Consider the following 17,159-nt stretch of genomic DNA (forward strand, 5'->3'; position numbering starts at 1 on the left):
ACAGAGTCTACTTTAAAATCTTAAGGTTACAGAGTCTACTTTACTGGGGCAAAATCTATCTCAGCTAACTGACCACCAGTTGCTGAGTCCACTTCTCAACTGTTGGTGGCAGCCAGATAATTACACTTCCGTTTATTACTAAGGTTGCCAATTGACCAGAAAAGTGTGGCCTGACCTGTTCCTGTGATCTGCAGAAACCAGCAGGTGAAGCTTTTTGCAGCACCGTCACCTGTTGATCTCTGCAACCCAGACTTGGGGAATAATAGAGATGAACCTTTGGAGCCCTGGTGATGTCAACAGGGCGATTTACAGTGCAAGCCTATGTGTGTCTACTCAGAAGTAAGTCTCATTGGGTTCTGTGGGGCTTACTCCCAGGTAAGTGGATATTAATCCTTAAGCATCTCTTTAACTCTTCCACTGAAATCAGGAGGGCTTCCGAGTGCTTACCTTCACCTGGAGCATGCCCAGCATTATTAGTAGCAATTAAACATAAAAACATTGCATTTTGCAGAGATTCATTAAAAGTGTCCGAGAAGTCTAAATTGTCTTCTGTGTGTCTATTATTGCTGCCAGCTCCTTATATTGGCTCTTATGCTCTGCTCCCTTGTGCATATGATTTAAAAGCATCACAGCCATCTCCCCCCCCCCACGCCTCTTTCTGAGAATGCAAACAGAACGTACGTGTGTGTGTGTGTGTGTGTGTGTGTGAGAGAGAGAGAGAGAGAGAGAGAGAGAGAGAGAGATCACTACATGATGCAGAAGCTGCGTTGTTGTTGTTGCTCCCCAGGAGCAGGCGTCTTTTAATCTCATGGCTACGGCCACCGTCTGCGGTGATCGTGGAGCCCAAGGAAGTAAAACCTGTCACTGCTTCCATGTCTTCCCCTTCCATATGCCAGCGAGCGATGGGGCCAGACGCCAGGATCGTCGTCTCTTAATGCTGAGGTTCAGACCAGCTTTGGCGCTCCCCACCGTCACCCTCAGCAAGAGGCTCCTCAGATGCTCTTCGCTTCCTGCCGCGGGGGCGGCGGCGTCTGCGTACCCGAGGTTGCGGATCCTTCTGAAGCAGCGACCCGGTGCCCAGTTCCTGGTCTGCGCAGACCTCTGAAACGGGGCACGCCCGGGAGCCGGCCGGGCCCGAAGGTGGCGTGCCCGCGGCCGGGAAGAAGCGCTGGGCGGCCCCGAGCCATCACCGCCTCCTGCCGGCCAGAGCGCGGAGCCCGCAGCAGCCTTCGGCCCCCCGCGCCTGCCCTGAGGCGGCCGCAGGTAGAGCCCTGGAGCGGCCGCTCGGGTAGGTGCAACCAGGAGTCGCTGCCGCCCTGCCCGCGCCGGCCGGCCGCCCCGCCTCGGCGCCCGCCTTCGGGCTGCTGCCGGCGCCTGTCGTTCCGCTCAGCGGCGCGGCGCGGCGGCCGGGGCGGCTGGCGAGGCCGCGCGGGCACGGCGGCTGCGGGCTCTCCCCAGAGAGCCCAGCGGGGGCGCCCGGAGCCTGGAGCGCCCCGGGCTGCTCGCCTTTCCTCTGCCCTCCTCCTCTCCCTCGCCTCGCGCGCGGACGCTGCGGCCCGGCTGCGAATGAGCGCGGGACGCTGCGCGGGCCGGACGAGCGGTCTGGCGGGATCGCCCCCGACGGACGCTGCCCAGCGCCCGCGGAAGGCCCCCGAAGCCCCCGCCGGTGGCCGCGCTTCTGGGCGCGAGTGGCGCTGGCCGCGCTCGGCGGGGCTCCGGCTCCGGCGGCATCCCGCCCTCGGCCCAAGGCTGCTGCCTTGCCCCCCCGCCTCCCCAGCCAGCGCGTGCGGCCCGCGGGCCTGACTGCGGCGCCCTCTCGTGAGCAGGGAAGCCCCGCGGGTCGGACTTCCGCCTGTTGTGCCCCTGGGGAAGGCACAGGAATCCCACCGGGAGATACTGGTGGCCGCTGGCCACCCTGGAGTGGCCTGAAGGCCTGGCCCGTGCCGAGCAGGTCTTGCGTTAGAATGGGAATGCGTGAAAACGCCCGACCAGGGCGTGATTTGCAGCTCGTGAAGACCTAGTCGATGCAAGAAGTGGCTACTGACTATGGCGAAGTGACCACAGAAGGGGCTACCTGGCTTGGCTCCTCGTCTCCTCCCATCCGAGGCGCATTTGGTGGGGACGCAAGTGGAGGCTTTTTCTGTGGCTGTTCCCAGGTAAAACGTGTTTTTTTCCAGGCAGGCCTTTGGCATATCGGGGGACCTGTTGCTGAAGGGTGTCTCAGCTGGTCAGTGCTGTTCATTTCTTGGGTGCTGTCTGTTTCTTTTTTGTTGTGTTTTATGTTATTCATCCATCCATCCATCCATCCATCCATTTATTTCATTTCTGTACCATCCAGTAGCCAAAGCTCTCTGAGCGGTTTACACAAATTAAAACCCAAAGTAGAACATAATAAAAATGTGATAGAAAAACATTAACACACTAATAACATTGAAACAATTTAAAGCACATTACATCTTCATTAAGATTTTGTTTTTAATCTGAGTTTTACTGTTAGCCCCCTTGAGTGCCATTTTTTTTGGCAGAAAGCTGGAATATAAATGAAATAAATAAATGCTATGAAACCCTTTGTTCGCCTAGCTTAAAATTGCAAGTTAAACTTTGAGTGTGTGTGCGCGCACGTGCGCATGCATGCATATGTATGAGCAGACACGCACGGACAAACCTGCACCTATGATCTTTTGCCTGATGTTCAGATGCTGGGACACCTTTCTTCCTGGAGTAAAGAGGTTATGTCACTCCAGCCTCTGGGGTGAAACCCTGGGGTAATAATCTGTTTTGCATTTCCTTTTAAGAGTTATCGGGACTGCTGTGGGAGTCTTTTCCTTCTGAGCTCCTTCCAAATACACAGATCCAGTTAGGATTGCCATCTATTTTGACTGGCCTTGCTCTTGTGCCGTTCAGAGTAGCCTGACAGTGAGCAGCAGGAGAAGCTTTTCCTGGCTTGGAGACAAGTGACAAGGTAAAGAGTGGGAACATTCCCTTGCAACATCTCAGGGCAATAGGTTTCTGTGAAAGCCGTGGATGGGAGAAGGGCCAGTGAGAGAGGTTGCCAGCTTTGTATTGCTCACCATATCTTGTGGACTCATGGAAAATAACAGCAGATGTAGAAAGCTTCACGCTAACATTTTATGTTCAAGGCACAGGCGAAGCAAGGCTGCCAGGATCAAAAGGCGCCAACCATAGCATTTTCTTTCACCACTGAGTAGAACCATAGGGTAGAATCCAACATAAGCCCTACTTAGAGCAGACCCATTGACATGAATGGGAGTTAAGTTAGTCATGACTAAGTTAAGTTCCATTCATTTCAATGGGTCTACTCTAAGGAGGACGTATGTTAGATTTTACCCATATTGAGCTCCCACAATGGGAATGACCAAAGCAAGACCTAGATTTGGGGAGCTCTGGCAGCCTCCTCACCTGAGAAGGGATGCTTGTGAGCCCTTGCCAGCATAGATTGGGTTTGTTGTTAGCGCTCACTGCTCCCTTCCCTTCCCCTCCGATCCATTCTTCTTCTGCCCCCACTCCCCTTGTGCCCCCATCCCATGCAAGCACATGTATGCACAGTTGTTGGGTTTTTAAAATAACAGAGGTGGGGGGACACTCATGCATACCCCTGGAAATCCCTGAGCATGGTGAGATCTCCATCTTGTGCATGGGTGGTGCTGTTTTGGCTACATAAACATCGGCACTCACCCGAAGTACATGGGAAATAGAGGGAATGATTAAAGCTTCTGGACTTAACGTAGCTGTTCTTATTTAACTAAAGAGCTTGTAATGCCAAGGCTGGGTTTAGGGGTGAGGGGGCCCTCAGCAGAGTTCCCTTTGGTGGGCCCCCTCCTATGCCAGTGGGCTTGGTAGAGTTTCCTGGCAGCAGCACTGGTGTTGAAATCAGTGGTGGGCAGCTGAGTCTGAACTGCCATTTTTATTTCCCACAATGCCTTGGAGCTATGCTAAGTGGGGGGCGGTGTGGAAAATTTAAATGGCGGCTCAGACTTCGCTGCCTGGTTCGGTGGGGCGTCCAGGGAAGGCATCGATGCAGGGGTGAGCCCTGTCGGGGCTCTGGTAGCTGCGTGAGGGTGTCAAATGCTGATGCTGGAGTTCTTTGTTTTTGACGCTAACGACGCATAAACACTCGAATGCACATAATCCACCTGGATTTAGCAACAGACGTGTAGAAATGTCCAGAGGGGTAGCAGCCGCGTTCGTCTGTTGCAGCAAAAACACCAAAGTGGCTTGTGGCACCTACCTTAATGACGAACCGATTTGCCTTGGTGTAAGTTGGACCAGAGTTGCAGAGCTGGCAATTAGAGCCTTGTGCTAAAATGTGCTGCATTTTTTTGGTATTGCATTGCCCACCACTGGAATGCGGCCCCCAAGAGCGTCTCCGAAATGGAATTTGGCTCACGCTCAGGCTGAAAGAGGCTCTGCACCCCTGAAACACTGGCTACAGAGGTGGCTGTATCAGGAGATGTTGCAAGCTTCCCCAACCTGGCGTCTGCCAGATGTGTTGGGCTACAACTCTGTTCATTCCCAGCTAGCATGACATATTGCAGCCTTCCCCATCCGGGTGCCTTCCAGATGTTTTGGACTACAGTTCCCATCGCTCCCAGCCAGCATGGCCATGTAGTCCAACACGTCTGAAAGGCATCTGGTTGGGAAGTCTGGCATGTTGGGTGCTTCCAGACAAGGGTTTTACGACATTTTTTACTACCACCTCTTGTATCTTTTTTTCTCACTGCAGAGAATCCGTTAAGGAGAAACAGGCAGAAAAGCTGCATGATGCCTTCTGACTGGTGCCGCTAGACCCCTCCATCTGGAAGCTCCCCTCTTGTCCAGGCCAGAGGACCAAGGTATTTTTTTTTACTTGGGTAGGACTGTTGGGTGGGGATGCTTTGCATGCTTTGGGGTGTCAGATGGTATGGTGAAGCTGGGAACACTTCCATTTTGACCATGAGGTGGTGGTGAGAAGAGTTGGCTAAGCTGAATCATCCCAGCAGGGATATGTGTGGGTGTACCGGACAGAGGGGCAGTTTGTGCAGTGAATGCTTGTGTGAATGCAGCCGTATAGAGCAGCAGCAAGTCGGCCCAATGCCATTTCCATGAGGTCCGGTAGCACGCCTTGCCAAACCATGTCTTGAACCATTAACAAAAGGTTAACTTTAAAATATAAATCTTCCTACCGCTCAGTGAGTTCAATATTCACTTAGATGTGGGAAGAAATGAGCCTATGTTTATCATAATGCAGCACCTTGCTCCCAAAACGGTACCCTGCCCGAACCACAGTACCCTATCTGAACCCTGGAAACCCATCTTCTGAATCTGAGTCCCACTTCTAAGTTGATTTAGTGACAAAGTGCCGAGCCTGCGGTGTAGGATGGCCCAGGACACTCGCCTGAGGGCTGCAAAGCTGTGCTGGCAGTACCGGAAGGCAGCCGAGGCTGAGCTGTTCGGTGGGATGCTTAGCTGGATGCCTAGAGCTGAGACACACGGTGATCAGACAGGTAGTTGGAGGGAATGGGGAGCTCTGTGTGCTGCTTCGCGATTTCTCTCCCGGCCCTGTTAGACAAACTAATGGCACCTCCTCTCCCCTTTGTCTCTCTTTGCTATGCCCTGGCTGCGCATGTGGCGATAGGGCAGAGGAGAGGGGTCTCTTCAGAATGTTCAATATAACCTCTGTGGGATTGTGGGGTCCTGCTGGGCCGGGCTTGAGATCCCAGTTGCGGCCTAGGAGCTAGGAAGGAAGGCTCGGTGAATGCACCCTGTGGATGAGGGCCAAATTCCCAAAAGACAAATTACACAGCTAGGCCTCTTTGGGGCTTCGAAAATAGGTAGCTGGGAGCCTTTTACAGTAAGGGCGCAGAACGGTATAGAAATGCCATATATAAATAAACCTCAGACCAAGGGGCCCCAATCCAGCCCTCCAGGGTTCCGAAATGGCCACACACCCTTCTCCTGTCCCCCCTTCCCCCCGACCACTGATCAGTTGATGGTTTCCCAGCCTTTGTGCCATTTCCTCCCACCCTAAAGGGTCGAAATGCCTCTCCTGAGGCTTTGCTACTGGCAGGAAGAGCTGTAAGTTAAAATAGGCTGGGGTTTGGGGTGTTCTTTGGCCCTGCCCCTTTGCCTTTGGCTCCTGCCACCGTTGGAAGGCAGCCCCCGAGAGCTCCTCTGACATTGAATTTGGCCCCCAGGCTGCAGGAGCTTCAGTGCCCCTGTTTGCAGAATCCCTGGGGTCACGTCATCCTCTGGCCAGTCCACCCACTCGAGGAGAAGCGTGTGGGGTGGGGCTGTAGCTCAGTGGTGGAGCAGATACGTTGCATGACAAAGATCCCATGTTCAGCCTCTGCCCCCTCTAGGAGAGATCCCCGTCTGAAATGCTGGAGACCCTTTGCTGCCAGTCGGTAGAGACAGCACTGAGCCAGCACTGAGCCTGGCGGACCAACAATCTGATTTGGTGTGAGGAAGCTTCCTGCATCCCTAAATTCATGCATTATATTTATATCCCCCCTTTCCACTAAAATTAGTACTCGAGGCAGCTAAATCACAGTAGGGGTGATTCCAGGGGATCTTGACACTCCTGTCTTTCATCCTGGGATGTGAGATTGTTTTAAATCAGGAGCGGGGAACTTTTTACCAGTCATTCCTCGACGGGTCATCTCTTGGGGGTCACATGCCAACAGTGATGGGGCAGAACCACCTCGCTCTCTTTCCTCCTCAAGAACATCACTACCAGCCTCTTCTCTGTCTCTCTCCCACACACACAGACACACACACCTCACTTGCCCCTGCGCCTCTCTCCCTCTCCCTCTCTCTCTCTCACACACACACACACACACACACACACACTCTGTCTCTCTCCATTCACCCCCCCATCCAGCCAGCCATCCTTCCTCTCACACTTTCTCTCTCACATACACCCCCCCTCAATCATACACAGACACACCCACGAAAGGGCCCCAGCTAGATCCGTGCTGTCAAAGCTCTCTGCTCTCCCTGCCTGGGAGGGGCAGGATGCCTCTCCCCATGCTGGCTGGGAATTCTGGGCATTGCAGGCCAAGTCATCTCGGGGGGTGGGGAAGCTGCTCCTCACCAGCTGGCTGTGGTTCTCCATGGTTTCAGGCAAGGTCCCTGCCGCCCCCACCCCACCCCACCCCCAGCTCCACCTGGAGATGACTAGATACTGAACACGGGACCTTTCGCACACAAAATGTGTGCTTTGCTGCTGAGCTACAGCCAGCCAGAAATCTAACCGACCGCTTCGTTGCCACAGCCTGCCACTCGATTCCTCTTTTCCTTTCTTGCACCTTCCTTTCGGTTTAAAGTGCAGCTTGCTCCTCAGCCAGCCAGAACTGGGCGGGACAGTCAACACGCCAAGGCTATTTGGCTGGGAATCAGACGCTGCTCCCTCTGGCTCACCCAAACCGGATTGTCCTGTTTGTCGTCTGCAGCAGACGCCACTTGGGTGACTCCGGCAGCTTCTTCCTGGTGGGTCTCTGTGTTGTTGTGCTCCTTTCTGGCATGGGGCGTTTGGAGGAATAAAGGCCTCTAAAAAAAAAGTGAGGGCAATCTCCGAGCAATGCTGCTTGCCTCCGTGTGTTGCGTCTGCGCCTCTTTGCTTCTGTTGTATCTTCAGCAGTCGTTTCCCTTATCTCCTCTCACCTTTAAAGAAAAATAAACAACCAGCCGGCCAGAGTATTCAGTCACTTCTTTCCTGGGAGACGGGGTGCCTTCTAGCTGTTAGTTTCTCAAGAGACGGGTGCCAGGCCCTACTTTCTGTCCCCTAAACCCAGGTGCAGAACTGTGGGACGTCCTGCCGGAGGCGTTTTCTGCCTTTTGGACTGAGGCAGTCACAGCATCCCCGTTCTTTCATTTGGTCATGTTCACACTCCCCCCCCCCGCCCGGAAGGGGCACTTGGCAGGAGTCTGGGTCTGAGGATGGTGGGATGGGCATTTGCGCACACGAGCAGTGTTTGCCCCGTGTTCGGAGGCCCCTTGGGCCAGGCGCCCTTTGTGTCCCTCCCTCGGGGAGTCTGCCATCTCACCACCGTTGTTCGTGCTGCTGCCCCCCTTTCTCATGCTGGCCACGGCTTCCTTGCTGGACTGGCAGAGAGCCGTAGGCAACGGCATCTGCTGGTTCCCCTTCTCACCACCGTCGTCGTTTGCCCCAGAGCAAGAGGCAGGTGAGCCTTGCGAGGGTGGAGTGGGGGAGCAACTCCAGGGAGCTCAGTGGGCCCTGCTTGGGTGTGGGGCCTCAGCAGTGGACCAACCGTGCCGGCCCATGTGTATGAAATGAGTGCAGCAGCTTCCTGCTGACCTCCACTTTCCAGCCTTTCTCTTTTGCTGGGATGCTCACAGTGTGCGTTGCCTGTCCCTGGTAAATGACTTTGCCTTGTGTGGAGGCCTTTTGGGGAGAAGGTGGCGTAACCAGTCTTTGTTCTTGTGAGTTGCTGGGGGTGCCACTTGCCCCATCGTACGTGCACGGGCCCAAGGGCTCCGCGGAGCGCTCTGCCTCCCAGTGCACAGGCAGCAGCTGCTGGTGCTCATTTTGAATCACCATTAATGCTTTCCTCGGACACCTTTGGCCAAAAGAACAAATGCCTCCTTTACTTCTGAATCCAGTGCAGGAAAGGTGGTTGTGGAATCAATGAGAACCGCAGCCTTCCCCAGCCTGGTGTCATCCAGGAATGCCCATCATTCCTAGCCAGCATGGCCTTAGGCCTATGCCTGTCAGTGCAGGCTGGTGGCTCCGATGTCAGTGGGACGGTTTCAATCAGAACCAGGCAGAATTCCAAAGGAGCTCTCCAAGGTGCGGCGCTTTCCTTGGAACACCTCGGAGAGCTCCTTTAGAGTTCTGACTCCACTGCTGCCTATGTGTAGAATATGCTTTTATATCCTACAATATGATGTATCTATTCCATGTTTGTCTTTCCAGTTTCTCCCATTAGTGGATTATGGCTCCTCCATCGGCAGAGAGAGCAGAGGTCTCTGCCTCCCTCAGGCTCTCATCGCCCCCCCTCATACGGGGTTTGGGATCTGTGGGTCCCGTCATTCTCATGATCCTTCTGCTGCTTCTCTGCTTTCCCTTTAAAAGGTATGTGGCCGTCTCGGGGTGTCATGGGCAGCCCTGGTGGTGAGGAGGAGGAGGAGGAGGAGGGATTGCAAGAGACCCTTGGCAAGCAGGGGCAGTTCTTCATGTGTTGGCTGAGATCATGCATAAGATACAAACACTTTTGCATGCCTTATGCTGGCCTGTTTCCTTCCGAAATCCCATCCAGCTCTATGATAGCTGGATCAGTGGTTGGACTCGAAGTCCAGCCCAGTTAGCGATGGACGAATCTGTTCATTTTGGTTTCTCTCCTTTTCCAGTCTCAAATTCAGTTCATCCCAAACTAAGAATTTTCCCAGTCTTAATTTTGAGATTTTTTTTAAAAGTTCACATGAGTATTTGTATGTGTGTTTGTGTGCATTTCTCCTAATGCCTGCATTTTCTATGAATTTTCTTTTATTTAATTATTGTACACAGTACGATGAGCTTATCGTTGACAAATACTTCAAAGGTCAACTGTTCAAACGTTCTTGTCTGGCTTATGTCAACAGCAGAATCTTCTTAGAGACCCCTCACTGAATTAGACCCTCCTTGAATTAGATCCCACCCCAAATGATGTTTGGGGTGTCAGGGGCTTGTAGGCACCACCCTGTTGTGGGCAAATGCGGTGAAAGGAAACCAGATTTCCTTGAAGTGGCCATGTTCGGCCCTCTGGGAACACCGCCACGGTGGGTTAGCTTCTCCGAAAGTGCCGTTCTCCAGATATTGAGAAATGAACCAGCACCGCAGGGCTGCACACCGCTTCGGCATGAAGCTGGAGCTCTGAGTCAAAGTGGGGTGCTTTGGACCACTTCAGGCCACCTCCAAGGAAAGGCTGAGGGGGCACAAAGCGGCCCGACACGGGTCAGGGCGCTCCGAAGCGCTTCACTGTGGTCCAGCAGCCCAGCTGCCTTGCCACCCCCACTGCCGCTGCCCAGCCCCCAGCTCCTTACCCAGGTCCTCTGGATGCGTACTGGCAGCCATCTTGTGCTGGAGGGGGAGCCATGTTTAAAATGGCGACTCCCTGTATTTCCATAAATAAAATGGCTCCCCGCATCCCCCGGAAGAACAGGACAGCTGCTGGCACGCATCCAGCGGGTCTAGGAGCTGGCGGGAGCAGCAGCGCCCTTGGCGGCGGCGGCAGAGGCTCCCCGGGCAGCAGCTCTCCTGGTGGCAGTGGTGGCAGCAGCGGCAGCAGCTCCCTGCCCCCCTATGGAACAAGATGGCTGGCAGCTTAAGGGCCCAGGTAAGGAGCTGGGGGCTGGGCGACGTGTTGAGGGGGGGGGGCGGAAGCGGGATTCAGATGTCTGAATCCCACTTCAGCTTTATAGGCTAAAGCAGGTCGAGGGAACCAATTCCCTGGGGAGGCGGTGGGCTCTCCCACACTGGAGGCCTTCAAGACGAGGCTGGACAGCCACCTGTCAGGGATGCTCTGACCTGGATTCCTGCACTGAGCAGGGGGCTGGACTCGATGGCCTTGTAGGCCCCTTCCTACCCTACTATTCTATGATTCTATGAGGGGGCCCCGAATCAGCCCAAGCCAAATCGGGCCTGCCTCGGAAGCCCCAAAGTGGCTTCCGAGTCGGATTGGGGGTCTGTGCACAGCTCTACTTAAAAGGCAATTTAGTCAAAATGTTCCAGCTGTCAGTTTCCCAGACCGTATCTAAACTTCGCGTGGCACTCGTTGTTGCTTCCTCAGGTATGTTATAAATGTTAGATAAGAGTCCTTTTATGTTCTCTATGGTTTGAGGGCACAAGGATTCAAATTTTGTTCATCTGGTTAATGTCATGGTTTCGGCCACCTTGTGAGCAAATACTTTAATCTGGAGTTTCTGGATCCACCCAACCTGTGTTCCAACTAATAGATCATTCAGATTTGCAGTTGAAATAGGCTGCCCTTTGTCTACAAGATCCCTCATTCTGTAAAGTTCTCTAGCTTCCCATTCCCTGTATTGTCCATATTTGTCCTACTGACGAAAAGCTGGGTGATCCAGGAACAGGATGGGAGGAGAGGTAAATGGAGCAAGCTGTGTCGCCCATCAATTCTATACTGAAAAGGTGGCCTGGGTGAATGGGTTGGTTATGCATGCCAAGTTTGTTGGCTTAATAGGAAGGAAAACACTTCCCCAAAGCATTGAAACTGCTTGTACATTTTGCATCTGTACCCAGTGGACACCCAGAGTGGAACTGATTAAGCGGAATAATTGAGAGAGCTGGGCAGCACAATAATAAAGTCTCAAACTGGGCAATCCCACACCCTCATTTTTCATATTTCTAAATAGCTTATGAAGTTTATGTAATATCATGCATTTTTACTGTTATTTTCAGAAAAATACCCATTTTTGTGTGCACTTTCCCCTAATAGATGCATTTTTGCATGCATTTTTTGGTTCATAGAATCATAGAATAGTAGGGTTGGAAGGGGCCTACAAGCCCATCGAGTCCAACCCCCTGCTCAATGCAGGAATCCACGTCAGAGCATCCCTGACAGATGGCTGTCCAGCCTCGTCTTGAACGCCTCCAGTGTGGGAGAGCCCACCACCTCCCTGGGTCATTGGTTCCGTTGTCGTATTGCTCTTACAGTCAGGAAGTTTTTCCTGATGTTCAGCCGGAATCTGGCTTCCTGTAAGTTGAGCCCATTATTCCGTGTCCTGCACTCTGGGATGATCAAGAAGAGATCCTGGCCTTCTTCTCTGTGACAACCTTTCAAGTACTTGAAGAGCGCTATCCTATCTCCCCTCAGTCTTCTCTTCTCAAGGCTAAACAGGGCAAGTTCTTTCAGTCTCTCTTCATAGGGCTTTGTTTCCAGTCCCCTGATCATCTTTGTTGCCCTCCTCTGAACCCTCTCCAGTTTGTCTGCATCCTTCTTAAAGTGTGGTGCCCAGAACTGGACACAGTACTCCAGATGAGGCCTAACCAGTGCTGAGTAGAGGGGAACTAGTACTTCCCAGGATTTGGAAGCTATGCTTCTATGAATGCAGCCCCAAATAGCATTGGCCTTTTTTGCAGCCACATCACATTGTTGGCTCATAGCCAGCATGTGATAGACAACAATTCCAAGGTCCTTCTCGCTTGTAGTGTGGTTGAGCCACATATCCCCCATCTTGTAACTGTGCATTTGGTTTCTTTTTCCTAGGTGCAGAACTTGGCCTTTATCCCTATTAAATGTCATTCTGTTGTTTTCTGCCCAGCGCTCCAGTCTATCCAGATCCCTTTGAATTTTGTTTCTGTCTTCCAAAGTATTCGCTATCCCGCCCAATTTTGTGTCACCTGCAAATTTGATCAGCATTCCCTGCACCTCCTCCTCCAAGTCATTAATAAAAATGTTGAAGAGCACTGGGCCCAGGACTAAGCCCTGCGGTACCCCACTCGTTACCTCTCCCCAGTTTGAGAAGATCCCATTGATAAGCACTCTTTGAGTCCGATTCTGGTTGGTGCACTCAATTGCAAAATTCGTGGAAGTGCACATTTTGAAAGATAACGGAGTTCCGGTCTAGCAATGGGTGAGCGACATTCGAGATCGCCAGGATCCTCTGAACCCCATCTTGCCTCTTGTCTCGTCGCCGACCCTTGTTTGTGTTTGCAAACGCTGCTCACTCTGTGTGAACGCAAAACTTGTGCGATCAAACAGCAATCAAATGGGAGATATGTGCAAACTTCCTAATTTGCACAACTTTCCTCCATAGACTAAAGCAGGGCTGATTCAGTCCACAGAGGAAATTTGCACAAATTAGGGCATTTGCACAAATCGAACTGGGAAGTGGGAATGAGACAAATGCGAGCTACAATTCGTGAATATTTTTTGGTAGATACACGCTCGCGTTCGGAGCTTTGAACGTCTTTCAAACGTTTGAATGTTTGAACAAAACATGGTCGCATGTTTTGTGAGCAAATGCAAAATTCTCATACATCCCTATTCTGGTTCTCATGTTGGTTTGAAAATGTGAACTGAACAAATTCATCCCCCATCAGTAAACCCGGTATAGTTTTAATTTTTGTGAACCGCCCAGAGAGCTTCAGCTATTGGGCGGTATAGAAATGAAATAAATAAATAAATAAATATTGTGACAGTAACAGCCTGAACGTTGAATTGTGCCCAGAAGCACAAGTGGAAATTGCAAATGAAATGTCTTGCTTGCAGCCAGCAGTCCACCCCTGCTAAGAGGTTAGCAGCAGCTGCTGCTGCGGCTGCATTCTGTCTTAGAATATTAGTATTGGTTGTGGCACTTTACAAGACTAAGGCGTTGTGGCATAAGCTTTTGTGGACTAGAGCAAACTTTGTCGGATGCATGATCTAAGTGGACTCTAGTCCAAGAAAGTGCGTGCCACAAGGCAGCTGCTAAGCCTTTAAGGTGTCACAAGGTGTTTCTGCTATGACTCACTAGGCCCCCCTGATGGGTTCTGTATTAGGCAGAGTTTCCAAGCACTTCGCATGGGTGGCTCTACATGGTGCGCTGCAGTAGATCAGGCTTATAAATAGTGACTTACCTAGTCACTGGATTTGTTTATTTATTATTTATTACATTTATATCCCGCCTTTTTTCCTCCTTAAGGAACCCAAGGTGGCGTACATAATCCTCCTCCATTTTATCCTGACAATGACAACCCTGGTTGGGCTGAGAGTCAGTGACTGGCCCAAAGTCACCCAGTGAGCTTCCGTGGCCAAGAGGGGACTAGAACCTGGATCTCCCGACTCCCGCCCAACAGTCTCGCCACTACACCACACTGGCTCTCAGATATCCTGCTTCTTCACCCAGGAATTCTGAAAGGCGTTTTCAGTGGCAGCACAAGGACTGTGCAGTGAAGTCTCTTGGCTCTCAAGTCAAATAAACTTTTGTCTCTCTCTGTTCCAGGAAAAAGCGGCAGTTATCAACCAGAACTCTTAAGAGGGACTTAAATACGTCAGAGCTCATTAGCATGGTGAGTCTTTCTGAGGCTGCTTTGAGGACAGTTTGGCTGATGGCTGGCCCTCCTCAGAGACCCACTTATGGAAGAAGCTGGCTCAGTTGTGCAAAAGACCAGGGCCTTTCTGGTGGCAGCCCCAAAGTTATGGAAGGAGCTCCCCAATGCCCTTCCATTTAACTTTTTTAAAGTTTGGCTTTTGTGGGGAATAACGCAGGCTTTTATTCACTTATTTATTTATACCATTGATACCTGGCCATGCAATAGAAATATTCTCAGTGTGGCATTAAAAAAAACCTCACTAAAAATAATAATGCAACAAGTCACTAAGAATAACAAGAATAAAATGGCAGAAGTGGAGACAGCAAGAGCAGGCTGAAGGAAATTTAGCTGATGCATTTCAAAAGGCCTGGATAAATAACAAGGCCCTCACCTGGCACCGAAAGGGCATAAGGATAGGTGCCCAGCAGCATCTTTCTGGAGAGGGAGTGATATAAGTGATAAAAGGCCTCTTTTTCCAGTAGCACCCTGCCTAAGGTCAAAGGGCAGGAGTCCCTTGGAGACGGGCCTGTGATGATCATCTTATTGCACAGGCATGTCTATGTGGGAGCAGGAGGTCCCCAAAGCTCCCTGATTCCAAGCCATATCAGGCTTTCAAGGTAAGCACCAGCACTTTGAATTGTGCTTAGAAACGGATTGGCTGATATGCAGTATGTCAGTTCTGATATGTTTCATGGCACTATTAGGCATTTCATTTACTTTTTTATATATAGTCTCCTATCACTTTTATAAGCCGTCTGGAGCAGCCATCCCCAACCTGGTGCCCTCTAGTTGTTTTCAATGGCAATTCCCATCAGACCCAGGCAGCACGGCCTGCAGATATTCCTGCTCCATAATTTGCAGCATTGGAACATCGGAAGCTCCCTTGTCATACATAGCTCAGTATTTTCTGCACCAGCCTTCCTTGACCAGGTGCCTCTTCAAAGGGGGTTGGACTGTAACTCCCAGCATCCCCCAGCTGGCTGGCTGGGGAATGCTGGGAGTTGTAGTCCTAACATCTCTGGAGAGGCACCAGGTTGGGGAAGGCTGATCCTGAGCTTTGGAGGAGGTGGGGTTATAAAGTAAATAATGCTCGGTTGTTCCTTTGATAACCTGAACTGGAACCTCTTAGATTTGGGACACACATTTGCTCATCATGGATTCCTCCCCCTTCTCCTCCTCCTCCATCAGGCAGTTATACATGCAATATATTATATTTCTAACATGTCTATGTGCAGACTATGGGAATTCCCAGGTGGAACTGCTTACCTCTTTCTGGGTTAAGCAGAGCTGTGTTAAAAGGAGGGTGGTGGCAGCAGCAGCTCCACATATGGGCCAAGCGATGCTCCCCAGGGCTTGCTGCAGTGTTGCTGAAGGCGCCGCTCTTGATCCCATGTGGCTGGGCACAGCTCCCAGGCCGCCCCGCCCAGCAGCCAGTTGCCTATTGGTAAAGCCACCAACCTGGGCCCATGGTTTTCTCTGGTCCTCCGAAAGGCATGTTGGAACCACTTTCAGCCTCTTGGTGGCAGCAGATACTCAGCTGTGTGGTTTCTCTTTTTCTTTCTTGTGTGAGTTAGAAGGGTTACCCCAATGCCTTTTAAAACAGGGGGGGTGGGCAAGTTGTGGCCCTCCAGATGTTGTTGGGCTGCAGTTCCCATCTGCCCTAGTCAGCATAGCCAATGGGGAGGGATGATGGGAGCTGCAGTCTAACAACATCTGGACGGCTGCAGGTTGCTCACCCCTGCAAAACAAACTAACTCAAAGTGCAAATAGGAAACCCAGTTACATGGTGTCTTATGATAGGATGTGTGCGATGTGTGTGGTTAGACTGGATGATTGGATGGGGTGTCTTTTACCATAGTAGTTCTGGAATAACTGCTGGAAATCCATTGATCTGTGTTTTAGTTTTATATAATTTATAGTGTCACTGTTCTAATGCTTAACTAGCACATGGCATACAATACTGTGCTAAATGAATGCTTGGCAAATAATTCAGCAAAAATGAAGCCAAGATGGCGTGCAGTTCATTTAGGCATGGCATATTTTCCCCAAAAGCTGTTGGCGCTGAGTTCTAAACTCGCCGGCCAGAGGCTGTTGCTTTGGTACATGCAAGAAATGCCCCCAAAATGGCGCCAGGCATACCACTGCAGCTTTCTTAGAGCAGTTTTCCGGTGATGGTGCCATCATAAGAAGACGGTCACTGCCTCAGAGCTTCCACCAGGCCTAGGACAGTTTTCCCCAACCTGGTGCTCTCCAGGTGTTTTGTTGCACTACAACATCTGGAGGGAAAGATGGACAAATAGTATGAGCTGGTATAGGATAGCTCCATGGTGTTTCTGTGCAAATCATCCCTTGAAGGTAAGTCAACAAGTGATAAATTGTGAAGTGGAATTGAGGCTTCTTTTACTCTAGTGGCAGCTCAAAAATGAGGCCGCGAGAACCTTCTTGTGGCTTTGCTTTGGCTCCCCATGGAATTCTACAGCCTCGCCTTCCGAAACTATTGTGATCGACATCTGATCATACAACGCCACACTGGCTGCCAGTGCATTTCCACACCCAATTTAAAGTGCTGGTTTGGGCCGAAGCTACTTGAAGGACTCTCTTCTCCTGTACCAGCTTGCCTGCATTTTGAGACTCAGCAGAGGCCCTTCTCACTTGCCCATCACCAGAGGCAATTAGGCAGATGAGTATAAGGGAGAGGGGCTTCTTGGTGGTGGCCCCGCACCTCTGGAATCCAATTCCTTTGGGAGTTCATAAGGCCTCCTCTTTGCAGGTCCTGAGAAAGGCTATGAAGACCTACCTGTTTTCTCTGGCCTTCCCATAATCTGTGAGCTGCATGTTTTTCTGGTGTAACCTGTTTTTATATTGGTTTGTAGTATTTTACTGTATATTTATTTTCCTATTTGTATACTCTTTTATGGTTGTTATCCTGTACTCCACCTTGTGAGGGTTTTACTCTTAAAGGCTGCCCAAAAATAATTTTAAATAAATAAATTGTATGTGTGCGCGTGTTAATGTTGTTGTCTTTCAAAATGTGCCACAGCCAACTACCACAAAGAACAGATTTTAATCCCCAAGCTGGCTGGGGGATGTTGGGAATTGTAGTCCAACACATCTAGAGGCACCAGGC

At 51.2% G+C, this 17,159-nt stretch overlaps 1 protein-coding gene across 4 annotated transcripts in view; it reads left to right on the forward strand.

The window, feature by feature from the left end:
* The first annotated feature begins 689 nt into the window (after positions 1-689).
* LOC146360360 (uncharacterized) overlaps positions 690-17,159 on the forward strand; it is a 55,952-nt gene continuing 39,482 nt past the window's right edge. Inside the window, exons 1-6 of one of the 4 annotated variants that reach the window (XM_084829498.1) lie at positions 690-1,263; positions 2,178-2,227; positions 2,796-2,962; positions 4,745-4,853; positions 8,936-9,094; positions 13,942-14,008. In XM_084829498.1, coding sequence (XP_084685624.1) covers positions 8,955-9,094; positions 13,942-14,008 — 207 coding nt within the window. In that variant the 5' untranslated portion in view covers positions 690-1,263; positions 2,178-2,227; positions 2,796-2,962; positions 4,745-4,853; positions 8,936-8,954. Of the gene's footprint in view, positions 2,157-2,177; positions 2,228-2,795; positions 2,963-4,744; positions 4,854-8,935; positions 9,095-13,941; positions 14,009-17,159 lie in introns of all 4 variants that reach the window. The other 3 variants (XM_084829496.1, XM_084829497.1, XM_084829499.1) reach the window with 3 other exon arrangements.

This window comes from Heloderma suspectum, chromosome 1 (genome assembly GCF_057233095.1).
Source record: "Heloderma suspectum isolate Gila_16-S chromosome 1, 16-S_ref, whole genome shotgun sequence".
Lineage (NCBI taxonomy): Eukaryota > Metazoa > Chordata > Lepidosauria > Squamata > Helodermatidae > Heloderma > Heloderma suspectum.